Genomic DNA, 22,901 nt, shown 5'->3' on the forward strand with positions numbered 1-22,901 from the left:
CAAATGAGAGGAACGTGACGGACTTGGGTGACTAATATATAAGTATAGCATAAACAATAACCGCTAGTCGATAAGAAATACGAACGTATTGACTAACTTATTCTTATAGTTTACATTATAATAATCTCCATACGTTGAAATGTATCGAAATAAGGCTTTCTTTGATTTCTTATATAAATAGTTCTAGTATTCCAATACGATACTTTTACCCACTTTCATCTTATAAACATTAGGCTAGGACATATCCTTCGTCACTCTTATGCTAAGGACCTAGAATAATAAGGACATTGTGTGGTTGCGAAGCGAGCGTGTGAAACCGAAGCGTGGGTCGCGAGACCCCAGAATTCGAATGAGTGGGAGAATGAAGAATAACGTGATTGGTCCGCGTATGAGCGGAGCGTACGGAGTCTGCGCGTGAGAATCAAAAGATTTGTGAGACTAAAAGTCGAACGGAATAGAATTAAGAGGAGAACATTGTTGTCAGCCAAAGAGTCAAGATCCATATTTTCGTCAATATATTCATCAAACATTTAAATCTTTGTCTTGAGTTATTGAAGAGAAATTCGCAAGGCGAGTTTCAACTCCTTATCAATCGAACCCACCCAAAACTAAATCATTCGAAATAATAGTTACTATAATTCCCGCTCGGAGCGTTACAAGGCGCTCAGTGCGGCCAACAAAACAGCACACACTTACGGATGTTTTTTATGTGGTTGGTAATGGAAGCCGAGTTCCCGAAACTTTCGACCAATCACAATCGTTTCGGAAAGTACCAAATATAAGCCCTATACCTTAAGCATTGAGTGTCACCCCCCTGAGTATAGTAGTATACGAACTCGAATGCGGGTGCAGAATATCGGCCCTGTTCAACTACAAGATTATTGTTCTCGCAGCGTGTTATCACAATTAAGTTTTGTATTAAATGCGAAACTGTTATTGAAAATAGAGATCGACTTGACTATTTTATCGACATGCATAAAGAACAAGCACTTTTAAAGAATTACATCAAAATCACCCTGGTTGTAGGGATATATTGGTAAGTACAGTTTCCAAAACAGCTAATAATCGTATTACTTTAAGGAGAAATAAAGATGAGAAAAATAACATTTAGGTGTGTTTCGATATTGACTGTATTTGTCAATAAAGCCCTGTTGTCAAGTGATCTGAACGCTCCACTATTTGTAACCTGGTTCCAATGTGTTGTTACCGTCACTATATGTGTTCTTCTGAGCAGTTTGGCCAAATTTTTTCCTGGGAGTGTATCATTTCCAAATGGAAATCCATGTACTGTCAACAATATCAGAAAGGTTATTTTACGTCATATGTATATACTGCAGCACATTACCTCAATCAAAACCTTGAACAATAAAACTAATGTGTCATGAATTGCAGGTTTTACCCCTATCCATTATATTTACTCTGATGATAGCGAGTAATAATCTTTGCCTGAAATACGTAGATGTTCCTTTTTACTACATAGGAAGATCACTAACAACAGTTTTCAATGTTATCTTCTCATACATCATCTTGGGTGAGCAATCAGAATATAAGAAATGACTTATAATATCTGTACCTTTTTTTTAAAAAGTTTTACCATAAGATGATCCCTATGACTCCTAATTTAATGACAAATTATTGTGGTATTTTTTTTTACATTTTGAAACAAAATTTTGGGAGCTGTTATTCATTTACAAATTAGCGTTTTATACTGTTTATACTTAGCATCCCTAGATAAATATTTAGTTTAGTTTTAAATTTTGATGTGCTTTTCACTATGAATTATTTATTTTTGAGAAGTAAAATGAAATCTTTAGTCTTAAAAATTTCCAGATAGAGCAGCTTGATGTATCAAATTTCTACTAGCACTTAGTGTTAAAGTTTATGTGTAAATAGGTATTGCTTAACGCACAAATGATGGTGCAAATTGTTCTCATTAATACAACTGACTGAGTTCGAACAATTATGTATAGGGTAAAATGATATTAAGCAGCCAGTCAGATAAGACCATTCAGTTTAGAAATAATTATTCTCAACCTTTATGCATATGAATAACAAAGTTTTATTATGAAATGCTGGTAATTTGTAAACAAATTTCATGCAAAAAATATATGTCCTTCCAACTTTGCAAGCCAACCTACATCACTCCATTAATATGCCAAATAGAAAACATAACTTTTCTGCCAAGTCTTGCTATATCCAGGCCCAATTCTTTCCTTTGGTATTTTATAAAATTTATTACACATAGGACATTCCATGCTAGATTAACCTACACAATAAAGTTGGATCTGCGATTTCACTGCAATTAATAGTACATTACGATACGTGTGACTTAAGCTGCCTATTATTGCACGGCGTGAAGTTGGTACCCGAGCGTATAGCGAGGGTGCTAAACATGGTGCTATAATAGAGCAGCTTAATTCATGAGTAACATATACTATTTTATAGCCCGTATGACATAAAACCGCATTTTAACCATGCTTTTGCGTGGCTAAAATGTGGGTTTAGGTCATGCGGTGCTATAAAGTATTATTTCGATTATTTATTTGTTGAACCATGACAATCACTGTTAATTTGAAAACATATTTTCACGGATCTGTCACTTCATTATATTAAACTCTTATTTAATAGTAACAATTAGATTAATTATTTAAAAAAATATATTTTTAGAAACAAAATAATGATGAATTTATTGCAAGAAAATAATTTGTTTGAAAAAAGCAATTTCGTATTGAAGTCGTTTTGTAGATTCAAATAATCTAATGTTTTTGATGCGACAAATGTAATTAATCCAATCAGTAAAAATTTAATCAAATCTATCATGCATCTGATTGATACTATTAAATAAGAGTTCAATATAATGAAGTAATAGATCCATGAAAATATGTTTTCAAAGCAACAGTGATTGTCTTGGTTCAATAAATGAATAATCGAAACAATACTTTGGTTTAATAAATAAATACATGTTCTCAAATTCAATAATTTTTTCTCTCAGTGCGTGATCCTCTGGTATAATGGCCAGATTTCCATGAGCTTAGAGGCCCAAAATTGCCCACGGTTTTATCTTTGGCGGGATTTGACGTGATTACATATGTAAAAAACGAAAATTTGCTTTATTTTATGGCCCTCGTGAAAAATAATTAATTTAGATTTTATTAAGCAAGTTGAACGTCCTTGAGCAAAATATTCAAAAATATTTTTTTTCCTCGAGTAAAAACATTCGTTATTCAATTTTTTAAATTTCCCTAAGTTGTAAATATAAAAAACATTGCTCACAGCTGGGGTGGGTGAAATGTCTTGTGGTGAACAAAATATACTTGAGAATTAAATCTAAAATGGTTTAAATGGTGGAAACGAAAGAACACTTCGAGAATTAAATTTGTGAATTAGGTAGGTAAAAATGAATTTAAAAAATCTGAATTTGAATTTCTGAAGTAAAGTATTAAATTAAATTGAAAATTAAACTTGAATTATTGGAATAATTGTCAATACCTGAATATCAAATAGCAATTAAAGTTGAATTATTTGAATGAATTATCGAAACTCGAACGTTAAATTAAATCTGATTTATTCGAATGAACTGTCAAACTCGGATATTTAATTGCAAATTAAATCTAGATTATTGAGATAAGTTGTCAGGGAGGAAAAAAAAACGGTAATTATGCAGTTTGGCTACTTTTCCGAAAATCAACGGAAGAAATTTTTTTTTAGCATGGACGGCTTCGATTAGTTACCATTGATGATATTTCGTCGGGGGAGGCTAACATTTTCCATAAAAACCATGTGTTATGGGGTTTTGAAGTTATTGGAAAAATATGATGAAATATGGTATATTTGAATATTTTGGAGTTCACAACAGAACAGGGCGCGCGCACGCACGCACACGACGCACGCGCGCGCGCACACGCACACACACACACACACACACACACACACACACACACACACACACACACACACACACACACACACACACATCAACGGTGCTCTAAACCCGCCCAGCAATACCACACATGCATCAAAAATGCTCTGAATACACCCACCGATTTCACATGAACATCGCGTATGTGTATCCGGAACATCTTTTGATGTGTGTACGAAATCGTCGTATGGGTTCAGAACACTTTCGATGTCTGTGCGGAATCGTTGGGTGGGTTTAGAACACTTCTGATGTGTATGTGGTTTCGCTGGGTGGGTTTAGAGCAACATTGGTGCGCGCGCGTGTGTGTGTGTGTGTGTGTGTGTGTCCACCTGCCCTAATGTGAACTCCTAAATAGTCTGATACACGCCAAATCCCCGCATTTTCCAACAACTTTAAAACCCCATAACTCATGGTTTTTATGGAAAATGTTGGCCTCCCCCGACGAAATATCGCTTACTATAGTCCAATCAATAACTTCGAGAAGAAAAAAAATATTCCACTGATTTTCGGAAAAGTAGCCAAACTGCATAATTACCACAAATAGTGAGTTATTGAAAAATAAAAAGTAATCTTGGAGGTTTTAAATTTGAATTGTTGAAATAAAATTCACTTAAAATTTAATTTAAAAATTATTAACGCAAACTTAACTGTTGAGTTATGAATGCGAGGACAGGCGTGTGGAATGAAGAACACCCGAGCTTTTAATATTATGGAAAAATATTTATTTCATACACGACATTTATTAATTCAAACAAACGTACGTCCGTCTTAGTACACAGCCTCTGACTAAGAAAAAAAACAGTTGCCGGTCGTATAAACAACGAGCTCACTCTCTACCCAGAGGCAGCGAGATTGAAAGGAGGCACTGAGGAGGCATGAAGGCGGGAGCATTCAAATACTTCACATTAACCTTGAGATTAAAGTTGAAATTAAGTTTGAATTAAAATGAACTCGCTCGGCAATTTAATTTGGGGATTGGTGAAATTAGAAATTGCTTGGTAAGTAGATTGCAAGTTGATAACGGGTTAATTTGAAATTAAATTCATAAAACAATGAAGTGAAACTCACGTGAAAATTTAGATTTCAAATTATCGAAATAAAACTTGTTCGATAGTTAAATTTCAACTTGTACAAAAAACCACTTGAACTTGACGTTGTAAAATTATTAATTTATCAAAAAATAAACACACCCATAATTACAATTTCGAATTATTGAAATAATCAAGAGCTTGTAGCGGTTTCGCCATCTCTGAAGTTTCACGTTAAGTCGTTCCCTCACATAAATCCTTTTCTGTGATCTCACAATTAGAATAACTTAATAAATCGAGAAGTTGTTTAAAAGTTATCGTCCGAAAGTGTTATTCTTTTTCCCGATGGCGATCCCTATCAACCTCAAGCTTGAAGTTTGAATTTCGAATTCGAATCATTGAAGTACGCTTGAAATTTGAATTTGGAATTACCGAAATAAATTCAAGTTTGTAATTTTAGCTTTTGATTTATGAGCGAACGTAAACTGACTCAAAAATTCATTTGCAAAAATTGTCGAAACGGACGAAGATGAAACTGTTGAACAACACATACGTTGAAACTCGTTGAAACTAAACGTAATCACAAATAACGGGATGTGACAAAACTGAAAATTCTCGAGACGAACTGTGTGGGAAAAATTGGTAAAAACCACCGTTAATAAATGCGAACACGATACAAAGGTTGCTAAGATTTTATACAAATATTACAAAAATATAAAATGAGAAAAGTTTAAGTCAATGCCGATCCTCAAACTCGCGCGTTTCGCCAGTACACTCAGGAGTTCTAACTAGAGCCGACGCGGAAAAATTCTTAGAGACAACGATTACTAACAAGAAAAGTGCTCTATTTGAAATACTCCGAAGTGATCACGTGAAACGGGCGACTGAAGATCGACAAGTAATTAGTGTTTCGTCGCATTGAAACTTCCTCGTCTCCAGCGTGGAGGGGATTGCAATAACGTCTTCACCCGGCGGACGCTTCACCCGACACAGGATGGCAATAATAAAACTGTGTTTCTTTTTGCCACTCGATGGTCCGATGTAATCGAATATCGAGAGAAACCGTGGAACAAAGTTGCAAAGTCCGCTACGAGACATTGTAAATTTTATTTTGAATACGCTACGTTGGAACTAATTATAGTTCCTTTTTTAATTCTTCCACCGATTTTTCAAACAAATTTTTTAATGCGGTGTTTATATTGCCCTAGATTCCACTGAAGCATAATTTATTTGATCGATTATGATCAAATTCATCATTCCATCATGACTTTCCTCATTGACCATCCTCATTAACCTATTGAGCCATGAACTTGATTTAATTAATGATAATGGTCTAGTATTATACAACTTGATGTTTGTTAAATATGTTTATGTTTGTATTGCCCAATTCAAAAAAAATGATATCCCCATAAAAAAGACTTTTTAAAAGTAAAAAAATTACGCCAAGTATTAAAAAGTGCAACCTTGTTTATAATAATATTTATTATACATTTCCCTCTAATTATTTATTCTGTTTCTTTGGAAAAATATAATCATATCAATTTAATCAAGCCAAGTGATGTTTGTTTTTTATTATTTGGATTACAAATTTAGAAAAAAAACTTAAGCTTTTGAACAAAAACTTGGCGTGCATGGTTTTTCAAACTAATAAGTGTTCAAAATAATTTCTATAAATAAACTCTTCATAGGCCTGTGCTAGCAGCGATTTTATTAAGCTTTCTATTCCATTTAAATGAACGTTAAATTCAGAAAAATGAAAGTTAAATTCAAAATATAGTATAGTAAAAACGAAAGTAACCAAATATTATATGATAAAAAAGAACTCCCTTCAAGTATAAGCAGAAGTTTGAATATCCAAAAAAAAACTAATAAACTTGTTTTAATCGGCGTACTATTTAGTCCTTAGATTTAAAAAATCACAGACACGAGGTTAGATTCATGTATATACGTGTACCTATATATGTAATTGAATTAAAGTTTTTTTTTCAATTTGCCTCCGATACAGGGTAATGGAAAGCATCCTTACCGAACTTATTTGGATTGGAAGGAGCAAGAGCAACAAGAAGAATGTAAAATAGCTAAATTCGAGAAACCAGTGTACATGGTTTACTTGGGTGTATACTTCGGTCTATTTTGAACAATGAGAGAATTGGGAGAAGCTAGAAAAACAAGAAGAACGAAAAATAGTAAAAATTTGAATACTGGTGTGCATTGTTCATTTAAGTACATTTTGAAAAACCATGCACGCCAAGTTTTTGTTCAAAAGCTTGAGTTTTTTTTCTAAATTTGTAATCCAAATAATAAAAAACAAACATCACTTGGCTTGATTAAATTGATATGATTATATTTATCCAAAGAAACAGAATAAATAATTAGAGGGAAAAATCTAATAAATATTATTATAAACAAGGTTGCACTTTTTAATACTTGACGTAATTTTTTTACTTTTAAAAAGTTTTTTATGGGGATAAATATGTCTACAAGTGTGAAGTTTACTGATTAGCAAATAACCCATAAAAAACTTTTTTTTTTCTCAGACTTTCAGGATCCTCTGGTATTATTCACAAAATTCGACGTCGATTGGATCGATAAAAATTATTTTTAAATATGTGTTAAAAGTACTTGTCCGGCCCATCACTTTCACTCAGAGGGAATTGAGAGAATTATCTTCAAGTAATTTTTACTTAATTGCACTAATTTAATAAAAAACGGAAACAAATTATTCCGCAATATAGAAGGGATATTATTGTGCATCGATAAATGAAAAAAATTGTACATAATGTATATGTTCAAGCTTCCAAAATAACTCTGCAGTTTACATTCGATGACGGCTATTTTTACTTCCCACTTATTCTTCCAGCGAACGAGTTCCATTCGGAATAAGAACAAACCTATAATATTATTAAGAACATTAAATTAATAATGAATCGCATTTCAACAAACTTTTAACGAGATTCTGCCGTGCCATTTCGTTTTTTTATGATTGATTCTTTATTGAATGAATAGTGATGGGCCGGACAAGTACTTTTAACACATATTTAAACATAATTTGTATCGATCCAATCGACGTCGAATTTTGTGAATAATACCAGAGAATCCTGAAAGTCTGAGAAGAGTCGATTTTCTTATAAGTCTCTGCCACCATAGAGTAAGAAATGACTAGCTTTCATGTGATTTTTTTGGATTTAAAAGCTTCTTAGAAGAATTTAATAATGTCAAAATTTGGAGTTACTAATAAAATACTTGTCCACCGATTGATATCATAAATTTTAGTGCTGCACGTAATTCAAATGGTAACTTTTTTCAATTCATTAAAAAATACTTGGCCTCGAATTAATATAATAAATTTTAATGCCGCACGTAAATTAGATAGAGTTTTTTTCAGTTGATTTAGCTGTTCGAATCAAATAAGAAGAATGAGGCATCGGTTTCCAAAATGATTTCAAGGGCGATTTTTCGGTTTATTATTTTTTACTTGTTATTTGATTCTTTTGACACTTTAAAAAATAGATGCAGATTAGTTTTTTTTTAATATAACGTTTTTTCAAAATTTGTAAAATTTTTTTCGAATTGTTCTGTATTTTTTTTTATGAAATAATTTTTTTACAATTAAAAAAAACATTTTTTTAAAGTTCTTTTTATAGGTGGAATTATCAGCAAACGAGAGATCATCAATGTACTTGTCCCAACCTTTTCTTTCCCTAGGGGAAGTTTATGGTTTGATATCACGTCTTTTTTCTCAAAAGATCCTTATTTATGTTCAGATGACTAAAAGATTTTAGTTTTAATTTCTATGAATTGTTTATAATTTTCGGCGTATAACGTTGGTTTTCACGAAAAAAGACCTATTTTTCGTCGAAATTGTACTGAAAATATTTCGATAGAGGTTTATTCTTGGACTTTGGTGATTTTTCTCCTTGTCTTCTAATATGTTTCGTCCATTGGGAACTCAAGAGCATGGAGCAATGCGTGTTGCGGGCCGAGATATGATTTTCGGCTGATAACGTTAGGAAAAAGAAAGGAAAAGAGGAAAGATAGATCAAATTCAAGACACAACAAATCTAACAGAATTGGCCCTTTTTAAATGTTGCTTTTGCATTCTGAATCTAGACATTTTCGTGTCATTCAAAACGTGTCCCCGATGAAATATATTTCCAAAGTTTGCAAGTGGCCGCTGAGATCTAATTATCCAGTTTGATAGTTGCTGAAAAAAGGCACCCGGAAACATTTATTATGTCAGAACTGAAAGAAGCAAAAAAAACTAAGCGTACTTAATTCAACAGAGCAACCCAAGTCAAAGACGTTTAAGGTATCTCCATTGGTTTTGGCGAAAAACAATTTCAGGAGAATTCAGGAATGACTTTAAAAGTTTAAAAACTCAGAATAAAATAGAAAACGGAAAATTTAGGAATTTAGAGAAGCTGAAGACGTTTGTGATGAATTTTTGAGATTACATGTTACGGTCGGAGTAAAGAATTTAAATGATTGGCACACATGCTGCGACATAAAAATTTGAAAGTTTAGAGGTATTCGCTTCATACCGTAGTAATACAAACTTCAATAGTATTTAAAAAGAAATACTTTAAAACTTACTAAACCAAGTTCTATTACTCATTCTCATAATCAAAGATAGGGGGTGATACTTAACACACATATTTATGCACAGAAATTTCAGAGTTCGCAGGTATCTGCTGCGATTCAATGTATCTGCGCAATAAATTTTGAGGACAGCAATTTAAAATCTATCCATAAATGAGCAACTGAAGACTTCTGTGATGAGTGTTTACTTCATATATATGTTACAGTTAGTTTTAAAAAGTAAAATGAGTGACACAGTATATCAATTTTATAATTCGCAGATTTTTGCTGTATTTCAATAATCCAAATCTATAGTATTATAGAGAAAAGTTGGCAAAAGTCATGATGTTACGTTGAAATTACATAGCGAACATTGTATTCAGAAATTCTGTATGTTCCCATGGATGTTAGCAGGCATTATATTTGATCGCATCCAAAACTGAGCAACTGTAGACTTAGCGTAATGAATCTTTTCACTAATAATTCCACATTTGTAGTTTGTAAAGTGAGAATACTCAATATTACCATAATTAAAGATAGGAGGTGATACTTAGCACATATATTTATCCACAGAAATTTTAAAGTTCGCAGCTATCTGCTGCAATTCAATGTATCTGTGCAATGAGTTTGGAAAACAGCAATTTCAAATCAAATTTCAAAGCATAAATGAGCAACTGAAGACTTTTCTAATGAATTTTTCACTTCATATTTATGTTGCAGTGAGAGTCAAAAAGTAAAATGAATGGCAAAGTATATAAATTTTATAGTTTGCAGATTTTTGCTGTATTTCCATGATCCAAATCTATATAGTATTATAGTGAAAAGTTGTTCAAAGTCATGATGTTACATTAAAATGACATAGCGCACATAACTTTTAGAAATTCTGTAGGTTTCCATGATGTTGGCAGGCATTATACTCAATCGCATCCAAAACTGACCAACTGTAGACATATTGTAATGAATGTTTTCACCAATAATTCCACATTTGCAGTTTGCGGAGTAGGAATACTCAACATACACGTTATTTCATAAGTATTGTTGTCAAAATTTGTGTTTGCCTACCGCATTCCGAAGATTCAACTTTTCATACTATCAGCAAAAAAAACATCCAAAGACTTTTTGGAACAAGTTTCAAAATTTATTACTCGGCAGACCAGGTGGAAAAAGTATAACTACACTTATATCAACACCAGAAACTGTTTTGAGAATCAGATATACAAAATGTGCGATTGATGATCATAGTCGGAAACCACTTGAATTACGTTACCACAATCAGCATGAAGAAATATTAGAAAATCATAGGACACATATTAGGAAACCAATTAATAATATGTATCCATCCGCTGCAAACCGATGGAGTCAAAACAAGGATCGGATAGAGCAAAACCAAACTCAATAGGAAGCAAAATATGGGAATATTCAAAAATAATGATGACACAAGAAATAAATGAGAAAACATTTATTCGATTAGAATTTCTCACATTATATTTACTAACAGTTCTGTGTGTTCTTGTTTTATTAAATATCAACCATAATATTTCAGATCGCAAAAAGAAAATTTGACGTTATAGGTTGACGAACATTTTTTCTTACAACTTCCAGACCTATTTTTGATAAACTGATTTGCCTTATTTATATTATTCACTAACTATGCGAACGTTTGTTACATTTGTCCCGCACTTCGTAACGTCAAACCCCGGCCGGTTCGTTACCACACAGCTATCAAAGGGAACTCGTATATATGACCTACATTATTACATATGATATGTTATCACGCAACTGATGATATATTTACACTGGACAATATTCCGCGAACTCTGGTTTAATTGAAAGATTATCTCAGTTGACACTTATTTCCAATCGAACGAAATAATGAAATCTTGAAAAGTTTCGTTGACATATGCATTGCGCATTTTTTTATATTTTTTAGCACACACAGATCATAGTCTACATTTACGCGGCCGTTTTATACCGGTTTAGTATACCACAAGTTTTAACAAAATAAATATTAACCACTTTTCACTAACCATTTTCATTTATTAATTAGAGTCTGCACACAACAGCACTTTGGGGATTATAACCTCACCTGTCAAAATGACGTTCAGTATGAAAACAAGTTTCAGGTGGTTTCGGATGTGCGTATCGATGTATTGATATCATATAACCTATTTACAAATGATATAAATGATAAACTTATTTTCAGTCAAACGAATTAATGAAATCTTAAAAAGTTTCGTCGACATGCATTTCATTTTTATTTTATTCTTTTTCACACACATATCACAGACTACATTTACGCGACTGCTTTTATACCGGTTTAGTTTAGCATTCCACAGGTTTTAGTACTATGCACTTCGTTAGATGACGAAAGTTTTTTTTATTTATCCCACACGCATTCCATAATGTCAAAACTCTGTTTGTTTATACGATGATCGAAAACTGACACATGGTTTATATATATATATATATATATAATATAATATTCACGGAGTCTGAGCGCGGTCGGGGTAAGACTCAATAGTTAGAAGGCCTAAAATGGCGAACAGGCATTCTGTATAACGCATATATAGATATACAGAATAACTGTTCGCTATTTTAGGCCCTCTAACACTTGAGCCTCACCCGCGGTCGGCCTAGCAGCTGGAGGAGCCGACATCGTTGAGCCAATCAGAATGCGTAGAGGCAACAACTCTACTACTACTAACTACGTCAAAACGCGTATACGTATACGTCGAACTCGTGATGTGTCAGTAACTTTTGCATAATCTTGAGCCCATGCAAAGTTTTTTCTCAGCAATTACGCCACCGATCGTGTTGATTTTGGGCGCAATCTAAAGAGAATGAATAGAATAATTAATTAGCTGAAAGCTCAATTTTCAAAGCCTCAGATGACTCATAACTTCGGTAATTCAAAAAAATCACTTGCCAATTTTACCCCCACCACGGCGAATCGTTTTATTCAGAGAAAGTATACTCGGCGAGAGCCTCGGGCCAGCAGACGACAGGGCTGTCAATGTACTTGTCCCGAGACTCTACCGAGTTTCTTGATTTTGAATTTAACTTTCATTTTTCTGAATTTAACATTCATTTAAATGGAATAGAAAGCTTAATAAAGTCGCTGCTAGCACAGGCCTATGAAGAGTTCATTTATAGAAATTATTTTGAACACTTATTAGTTTGAAAAACCATGCACGCCAAGTTTTTGTTCAAAAGCTTGAGTTTTTTTTCTAAATTTGTAATCCAAATAATAAAAAACAAACATCACTTGGCTTGATTAAATTGATATGATTATATTTTTCCAAAGAAACAGAATAAATAATTAGAGGGAAAAATCTAATAAATATTATTATAAACAAGGTTGCACTTTTTAATACTTGGCGTAATTTTTTACTTTTAAAAAGTTTTTTATGGGGATATCAGTTCTTTTTGAATTGGGCTATACAAACATAAATATATTTAACAAACATCAAGTTGTATAATACTAGACCATTGTCATTAATTCAATAAAGTTCATGGCTCAATAGGTTAATTAATGAGGATGGTCAATGAGGAAAGTCATGATGGAATTATGAATTTGATCATAATCGGTCAAATAAATTATGCTACAATGGAATCTAGAGCAATATAAAAACCTTATTGAAAAAATTATATAGTATAAAATTGGTGGAAGAATTAAAAAGAAAGTTATGAACACTCATATTATATATAAAGTTGATATTGACATGGCTTCAGAAACATTCTTAATAGTACTGATAAATAACCATCAGACAGAACCTTACTATGACGCTGAAGTTTCCAACGTTGGAGTCCAACGAAATGATCTAAAAAAACTCTCAAATAATTCCAGTAAATCTCCAATTTTGTTCCCTGCCGAATTTCCAATTCGTAATTTTTTAAGCAACATCAATCATTCGTAAAATAATAAAATAATGAATTATAAATTTTTTTTTTCGTTCATTTCGTTGAACTCCAACGTTGCAAACTTCAGCGTCGTACCTTACTTATGTCCTCAGTTATTTCAGATGGTAACTGGACATTCAAATCTAATTATATACTTTAAATTGTAAACATGCTGAACTTACGCCCGTCTGTCTCTAAGATATTAAAGTTCCCGAAACGATGGATTTTAAATCACTAATGTTACATATCTCAGGATCGACTGGACGGATTTACTTGCAACAAAGACCAATGTCGATTTTTCGATTTTTATGCCTCGTAGAGGCTGTGTCCGTTTTGCCCCGGAATTTTTTTTTTACAAAATTCGGAAAACGAGGACTGGGCATCAATTTTGGGACTCAAAAATAGTTGAAAGACTATATGCTCATCAATGAAACTTGCTTAAATCCTTAAGTGTCCATTTAGCCCCACATTACCCTATATATTGAACCCTACCCGTTCTGTATTCGCGATTTTTCGTGGTTCTGCTGGGTCATGGCACGCGGTGATGCGAAGTTTAAGATGAGACCGATTTGTCGTGTTATAAACCTTCGGAACCCGTGGAGTCGTTCTGTATGCGCGTTTTTATGTATTCGCAGTTTTTCGCATTTTTTCGCGGGGTGACAATGTAGTGGACGGATTATTTGGGATGGTCAAATTAAAATTTTATTCGCCTTTATTCGGGGGGCTCCGCCGCCAGGGGGCTCTGCCCCCTGGACCCCCGTTGCCCGCGTTGGCATTCTATATGCCTATCATATAAATGAGTTTGTTGGTCTAACCTCCAAGATTATAGCTCAGAAGGATTCAAGTTTCAATTCCGAGAATTTTTTGCTACCGGATTCGAGCTTCAATTGCGAGAATTTTTTGCTACCCGATTCGAGCTCGAACTCTGAGAATTTTTTGCTAACCGATTCGAGCTCCAATTCCAAGAATTTATCCCGATAAGCAAATTTTCACCCATGGAAAGGGAACGGAAAGTAGACATATATATTGTTGAAGAAAATTTTCGATCCTGAAATTGCACTCCCTAATTTTCACAACTGCATTTCAACCCTTTTCCCAATGTCACACCAAACTAATTTTTTCATCATGCCAAGCGCATACATCACATTATCATGTCCCACTGTTATTTTTTTCATCCGACTAATTTCCAACAAATGGCGGCCACTTCAACTTCACGAGTCAGGGAAAATCGACCAATCTCAAGTAAAGATATACGGCCGTCTTGACTCGCTCTGCCTATTAAATTTCTTTTTAATAATTGGCATCAAGACGCTGCCGCATCTCTAGATAACAGCAACGAAATTGCAAATATTAAAACGTCCTTGAGTCAGGGGTCCGTGCTGTTCAATCGCGTTTGTTAACGAAAAACAGGCTTACAATTCTCCATGCGCGTAACCTATCTTTCCGGATTTACAACCCCGCCGCAAGCTTGCTGAATTACGGAATTATCCCGAGAGATGACCGAATTATCTGGTGAGGATCAATCGGAACTGATGTTCAAAAATCCTTGTCACGGCGACGAAAGCTCGAAAGCGATCGTCGTGACGGGGTTATCAGTGTATCTCAGCAATTTAGTAGTTACCAAAGGTGTCCACGAGCCACCTTGAAGTTCGCAATCAGGCGATGCTGAATCAGCGCTTTTTCAAGAGTTTCTTCGATTCGCGATAGCATGAGGCATTGCGTAGTGACCGAATCAAGGGCGTTCTAGCAGTTTTAACAAGAGGAATATATTAGCATTGAGAAGAACGGTCGTCAAGTCTCGCGTTACCTGATGCGTGGAATTATCCTCGCGTCAGAAAATGATAAAATTTAAATTGATATATCGACTAAACGCGGGACGTGACACGTGACTATATTTTATCCGTGACATTTTGTGGTTTGATATTATGTCGTGTCACCGACTAAACAGTTTTTGTCCGTCAACGTAGAAACAAAAACTTTTCTACTGCAAAGTTTTCCTTTTAACATTATCTTTACCATTACTTTTTTTACCATTACCATTACTTTTAACAATTAACACTACTGTGTTAATTGCAAATTGCTTTTGCCACCTAAGGATAGTTACTCCACTTAAAACAAATCATTTGAAAAAGTTTCTTTGGAGATAACAAAAAAGTATAGTATTCCAAAATATTCAGTAATTGTCACTCTTCTAACAAATTAGCAAAATCACTATAGAAATACTATAAAAAAGTAAAACGAGAACGCCAAATATTGAAAGAACACGACCTTATTTTCGAATGATTTTTACTATAATTTCAGTTGATTAAAAATTTCCTTCCCTATTATTTATTGCTACGATTACATAATCAGAGAAAAGATAGTCTCGGCGAGAGCCTCAGGCGAGCAGACGACTGGGCTGTCAATGTACTTGTCCCGAGACTCTACCGAGTCTCTTGATAGGATGATCATGATAAGAAAAAATATGAGATTATTCTAGCATGGTGATCGGGTGATATAAAACACTGTACCCGATTCAAAAAATGCTCATCTTAAAAATCAAGTTGATGAGAAAAAATTTGTGCCTCTATTTTTTGGTGAACTAGAACATGTAACAAATTATCAGAATCGACGGTGTACATCAAAGTACCTTTCCTGGTGGAAGCAATGTGTGGACATTTTTCAAGATGACCTAAATTTTAGGAGACTTACTATTTCATTAACTACTATGATCCACTTTTGGGAAATTAAAAAATAGAGGGCGTTACCCCATGAATTTTAGCTAAATTTAGAAAACCATGTTCACGTAATTTGCATGACCTTAAAAACTTTTTTATATGACTCAAATTTTGAGCGTATTATTATTCCATGAAGTACTAAAATTTTAATTTGCAACTTCCAAAAATATGGATTGATTTGAATTATCTCAATAACTACTATGATCCACTTTTGGGAAATTAAAAAATAGAGGGCGTTACCCCATGAATTTTAGCTAAATTTAGAAAACCATGTTCACGTAATTTGCATGACCTTAAAAACTTTTTTATATGACTCAAATTTTGAGCGTATTATTATTCCATGAAGTACTAAAATTTTAATTTGCAACTTCCAAAAACATGGATCAAGAGACTCGGTAGAGTCTCGGGACAAGTACATTGACAGCCCTGTCGTCTGCTGGCCCGAGGCTCTCGCCGAGACTATACTTTCTCTGAATAAAACGATTCGCGGTGGTGGGGGTAAAATTGGCATGTGATTTTCTTTAATTGCGAAGCCTATGAGTTATGTACGACTTTGAAAATTGAACTTTCAGCTAATTGAGAAATTCTCTATCGAATGAGCCCAAAATCAGCATTATTGGTGGCGTAATTGCTGAGAAAAAACTTTGTACGGGCTCAAGATTATGCAAAAGTTACCAACACATTCAAAAATTTATGTGTCTGTATATTATATTATAACACCATCAAAGACACTTTGATGCTATCGAGTTTCTAATTGGTTGGATCTGACGACATCCATTTTTAGACGTTGTGATTGGTTGTTGAAATTAGTTGTGATGATTGAAAATTTGACGTCAACTTCATAACGTAGCACACGGCGCAGCACAGCTGGTAACAGCAGTCATAAATTCAATCGATATACATATATATATGTACAAACCATGTGTCAGTTTTCGATCGCATGAACAGAGTTTCGACATTACGAAGTGCGTGCGGGATAAATAAAAAAATAATTTTCGTCATCTAAAGAAGTGCATATTACTATTTATTTTGTTAAAATTTGTGATATATTAAACCGGTATCAAAGCGGCCGCGTAAATGTAGTCTGTGATGTGTGTGTGAAAAAGAATATAAAAAATGCGCGATGCATATGTCAACGAAACTTTTCAAGAATTCATTATTTCGTTCGATTGGAAATAAGTGTTGACTGAAATAATCCTTCAATTAAACCAGATTACGAGAAATATTGTCCAGTGCGAATATATCGTCACTGGCGTGATTATATATCATGTGTAAATAGGTTATACATACGAATAAATAGAACAAAAACACACGGAATTGTTAGAATGATATTAGAAACTTTACTTGAATAAATGTTTTCTAATTTATTTCTTGTGTCATCATTATTTTTAAACATCCCCATATTTTGCTTGATATTCAGTTTGGCTCTGCCCTCTCCGATCCTTGTTTTCACCCCATCAATTTGCAGCGGATCGATACATATTATTAATTCGTTCCCTAATATGTGTCCTATGATTTTCTACTCCTTCTTCATGATGATTGTGGTAACATGATTCGAGAGGTTTGTAACCATAATCTTGAATTGCACATTTTGTAAATCAGATTTTCAAAAAAATTTCTGGTCTTGGTATACTGGGTAGTTATTCTTTTCCCATTAGGTCTGTCGAGTGATAAATTTAGAAACTTGTTCCAGAAAGCCTTTGGATGCTTTTTTTTGCTTATGATATGAAAAGTCGTATCTTCGGAATGCGGTGTGCAAACACAAATTTTGATAACAAAACTTATGGAATGACATGTATGTTGAGTATTTCCACTTTGCAAACTACAGATATGGAATTATTATAAAAAAAATTCATTCCGATAAGTCTACAGTTGCTCAGTTTTGGATGTGATCAAATATAATGCCTACTAACATCCCCAGAAACTTACAGAATTTCTGAATGCAATGTGCGCTATGTCATTTTAATGCAACATCATGACTTTTGACAACTTTTCATTATAATGCTGTAGATTCGGATCATTGAAATACTGCAAAAATCTGCAAACTATACAATTTATATACTGTGCCATTCATTTTACATTTTGACTCTAACCGTAACATATATATGAAGTAAAAAATTGATTATAAAAGTCTTCAGTTGCTCATTTATGGATAGATTTGAAATTGCTGTCTTCGAAGCTCATTGCGCAGATACATTGAACCGCAGCAGATACCTGCGAACTCTGAAATTTCTGTGGATAAATATATATGCTATGGATCACCCCTTATCTTTGATTATGGTAATATGTAATGGAACTTGGTTCAGCAAGTTTTTAAGTGTTTCTTTTCAAATAGTATTGAAGTTTGTATGACTGATATACAGCGAATACTTCTAAACTTTGATATTTCTGTGTTGCAGCATGTGTGCCAATCATTCAAATCATTTACTCCAACCGTATCATGTAATCTAGAAAATTCATTACAAAAGTCTTCAGCTTTTCTAAATACTTCAATGTTCCTTTTTCTATACCTTTCTGAGTTTTCGAATTTCTAAATTCATTTCTAAATTGTCCTGAAATGGTTTTCCTTCAAAACCAATGCAGGTACGTTAAACGTCTTTGAATTCTGTTGCTCTGTTGAATAAAGTTCGTTTAGTTTTTTTGCTGCTTTGAGTTCTGGCATAATAAATGTTAGAAGTTTACGGGTACTTTTTTTCAGAACTATCAAACTGTGGATAATTGAACCTCAGCGGCCGCTTGCAAACTTTGGAAATATATTTCATTGGGGGCACGTTTTGCATGAGACGAAATCTCTAGATTCAGAATGCAAAAGCGACATTTAAAGTGGGCAAATCTGTTGGATTTTTCGTGTCTTGAATTTGATCTATCTTTCATTTGAATTTTGAAGAAAAGGGATAAATAAAATCTGTTCTATTAAGGAAATCTTTACGTCAGTTCTTTCTTGGTATGAAGACTTGGAAAAAATCGCCAAAGGCCACGGACAGACCGGTGACGAAATATTTCCAGTACAATTTTGACGAAAAATAGATCTTTTTTCACGGAAACCAACGTTATAAGCCGAAAATCATATTACAGCCCACGAAACGCATTTCTTCACACTCTTGGGTTCCTAATACACAAAACAGATTAGAAAACAAGGGGGAATATCAGCGACGTGCAAGAACAAACCAGTGCCGAAATATTTCCAGTATAATTTTGACGAAAAATCGGTCTTTTTTCGGGGAAACCAACGTTATAAGCCGAAAATCATATCTCGGCCTCCAACCCACTTTCCACCGTGCTCTTAGATTCCTAATAGACAAAACATATTAGGAGACAAGGGGAAAAATCACCGAAGTCCAAGAACAAACCTGTGCCGAAATATTTTCAGTAAAATTTTGACGAAAAATAGGTCCTTTTTCGTGGAAACCAACGTTATAAGCCGAAAATCATATCTCGGCCCTCAACCCGCTTTCTACCGTTCTCTTGGGTTCCCAATAAGCATAACATATTAGAGTAGAAGAAAAAAAATCGCCCAAATCCATGTGCCTGATTATTTCTCATTTTCATTGGTTCTCACCGAATGTTATGTGTTCACTGAAGAAAATGAGAAGTGGATATTGCTATACGAACTTGCGAACAATCAAGTTCAAATTACTTGGAGATATTATTTTTATTTCTATCGATTTTATTATATTTGTCATTTTAGAGCAGCCCTGATTTGTTTTCGAATGAGCAATTTGAATAAAAAGTGATGGGCCGGACAAGTACGTTTAAGACGTATTTGAACATAATTTGTACCGATCCAATCGAAGTTGAATGTTGTGAATAATACCAGGGGATCCTGAAAATCGGAGGGGAAGTTTCCGATTTGTTCAATAAATATTCCAAATTATCAATAAAAACTTGGCCTCTAATTGATATCATACATTTTTATGCTGCATGTAACTTGGATAGTACATTTTTCAATTTGTTCAATATTTATGAATTTTTTTGAAAATTTTTATTTTTCTTTACAGAATTTTTTTCCTGGTTCTGAATCTTTTTTCTATGTCATCCAGAAACAAGGGACCATCAATGTACTTGTCCCAACCTTTTTTTCCCAAAGTTGATTTGAATTATCTCAATGCGGAAATAAAAACGAGTAACTAAAGCTGTGATTTCTGTATTTTGGCGAAGTTGTGCTGTAGTAAACCATATGAGAATACGTATTTTTAGAACTCTAGTTTTACACGATTGTCTTTTACGTATTATAAGGCAATTTTGCGAAATTACTTCCAAACAAAATAACATGATATCCAGATAACCAGTAAAATTAACAGTACAAAATCCGACCCATGATAGCGGCACGGCGAGAGAAAAACTCACGAACATCGACAGTTTCCCTATCGACTAGGGTCATGTATTAATATTGCGAAAGATAGTTATCTCTGAAAAAATGATGATCGATTATTTATTTATGAAACACATATGTACAAATATTTTTCATCTTGATGTAATGTAAATGACCGTACTAACTTAATAATATCTTTTATGCTTAAATGTTCGCAGGCCAAAGGACTTCATTCGGATGCATTACTTGTTGCGCTATAATTATAAGTGGTTTTTGGTTAGGCGTTGATCAAGAACAAGTCGCTGGATCGCTATCTACATTGGGCACAATATACGGTGTTCTAGGGTCCCTGATGCTCTCTCTGTACTCGATACAAACAAAAAAAGTCTTGCCATTTGTTGATCAAGAAATATGGCTTTTATCGTATTACAACAATGTTTACAGTATTTTTCTATTTATTCCGATGATGCTTATAAACGGAGAGTTCGTAGTTATTTACGATTATCCGAGGACAAGTGAACCCTTCTTCTGGTATACAATGTTAGTTGGTGGTGTGTGCGGTTTTGCCATCGGCTACGTAACAGCATTGCAGATTCAAGTAACATCACCACTTACACATAACATAAGCGGCACTGCGAAAGCTTGTGCACAAACAATTTTAGCCTCATATTGGGTGAACGAATCGAAACAGTTACTATGGTGGCTTAGCAATTTCATCGTCCTTGGAGGATCGGCTTATTATGCGAGGCTTAAGCAAATTGAAATAGACACATTGTATAAAAGAGCACACAATTCGAGAGCATCATGTGGGGAATGAGACGTGTCGCAACAAAAAATCATTTACTCATGACTTTTCTACAAAGAAATTTTTTTATATCACATATATATTATTATATAATTATTATCAATGCCAATATATTATGAATGCATAATGAATTTTCTGAGATTAAATTATACGTCTTCATTTTCTCTTTTATCTCTTTATCCCTATCTGTTCCCCATTTTTCTTTTCACAGATGTTCTCGTGTTTCTTGCTCTTTCTTTATTGGTTCTTTCTTTTTCTAGGGATTAATTGATATGCAAATTTGAATTTTAAGCAGAGGGCTGGAACAAAACCGTTGTTCTATTCCGTTTCCGTTTCTTACATTTATAGATCGGGTAAAACATGAGAGTAAACGGATTATTAAAATTCGAGATGGATTTAGTTGAACAAGAATCTGAAAAAGTTCGTTGGGAGTCTACTTTGTGCTCCCCCCCCCCCCCGGATCTATGAGTACCGTGACACTGCTTTTGTTACGAGCCCCGCTATTTGTTACTTTTGGTTTTGCTGCCTTGTGCCTTCGGGCGTGTTTTGTTACAGGGCAGAGCTTGCAAACATTGCTTTCATTCTATTAATATAACCTGGAGATTCAAAGACTAATTGACGAGTTTTACTGGAGTGAAAGTGACTGGCCTATTCTAACCTCAATCTCACACGCTGTTAGATGACTATGAGGCCCGCTACACACGGTCAATAATATTGTCCAATATTGGTATTGTGCAATATTATTGAACGTCTAGGGGTAGTATTGAAACATTGCGCAATGATTGAACAGAAGTTTGAGCGAGCTTAAATTTGATTGCGCGATGCCATTTTATAGTGCCGTGTAGGCTTAATATTGTGCAATATTTTGGAGTTCGCAGTCACCAAATAACGCAAATTCATAGATAATCGTTGCTAAGTTGAAATCGTTTCCCTCATGCTTGTATTCTTTTTCTCGATCAAAAGTTTTACTAATTGTAATAATTCTTTGAACTTTTTGCAATATCCATTTCCACGTAGTTTTTAAAATCGTCTTCTTCAGTCAAGGCTAAGTCTTTCAAAAGGCTTTCATGAGTGTAGACTGGCCTTTTTTTCAACCATTCTTTAACCCACATTCGTTTTCTTTTTTTTTTTGTTTATTTAACATCATGACCAGCGTGGCCGCTGCCAAAACTTCGTCGTCGGACATGTTGCTCGTTGCTCGCACGAAAATATTGATGGGAATGGTCGTCAATTTTATTGAGTCCATATTATTGAACGTGTGAATTCAAAAGGGAGTACTCAATATTATTGCACAATAAAAATATTGTGCAATATTATTGTAGGTGTGTATTTCGAAAAAAATGTTGAAAATAATTTCTTGAAAAATTCTAATGATCATTATAGAGAAAAGCAAGAAAATTTTTCCTATTTACATTTTATCACGCATCCGATAATTCTCGAGTTGAAGCGATTTGAAAAATCAGCATTTCGACGAAAATTGATTTTCAAAAAATCTGCTCCAAAAATTCTAAAAAAAATTCTATCGAGTACAGAATCGTCAAATACATGTTTTTACCCTCTTGACAATTTTTCCAAAACCTAATAGTTTTCTCGTGACGCCGTACTTTTTTAAAACGTTATTTTTTTCACAAAAAATAGGATA

At 33.9% G+C, this 22,901-nt stretch overlaps 1 protein-coding gene across 1 annotated transcript; it reads left to right on the forward strand.

Moving 5' to 3' along the window:
• The first annotated feature begins 819 nt into the window (after positions 1-819).
• nac (GDP-fucose transporter nac) lies at positions 820-21,418 on the forward strand. The gene is made up of 4 exons (XM_043433133.1): positions 820-1,036; positions 1,112-1,307; positions 1,393-1,531; positions 20,673-21,418. The coding sequence occupies exons 1-4, from the start codon at positions 972-974 to the stop codon at positions 21,269-21,271; spliced, it is 999 nt and encodes a 332-aa protein (XP_043289068.1). The 5' UTR covers positions 820-971; the 3' UTR covers positions 21,272-21,418.
• The last annotated feature ends 1,483 nt before the right edge of the window (positions 21,419-22,901 follow it).

Source organism: Venturia canescens, chromosome 1 (assembly GCF_019457755.1).
Source record: "Venturia canescens isolate UGA chromosome 1, ASM1945775v1, whole genome shotgun sequence".
Classification (NCBI taxonomy): domain Eukaryota; kingdom Metazoa; phylum Arthropoda; class Insecta; order Hymenoptera; family Ichneumonidae; genus Venturia; species Venturia canescens.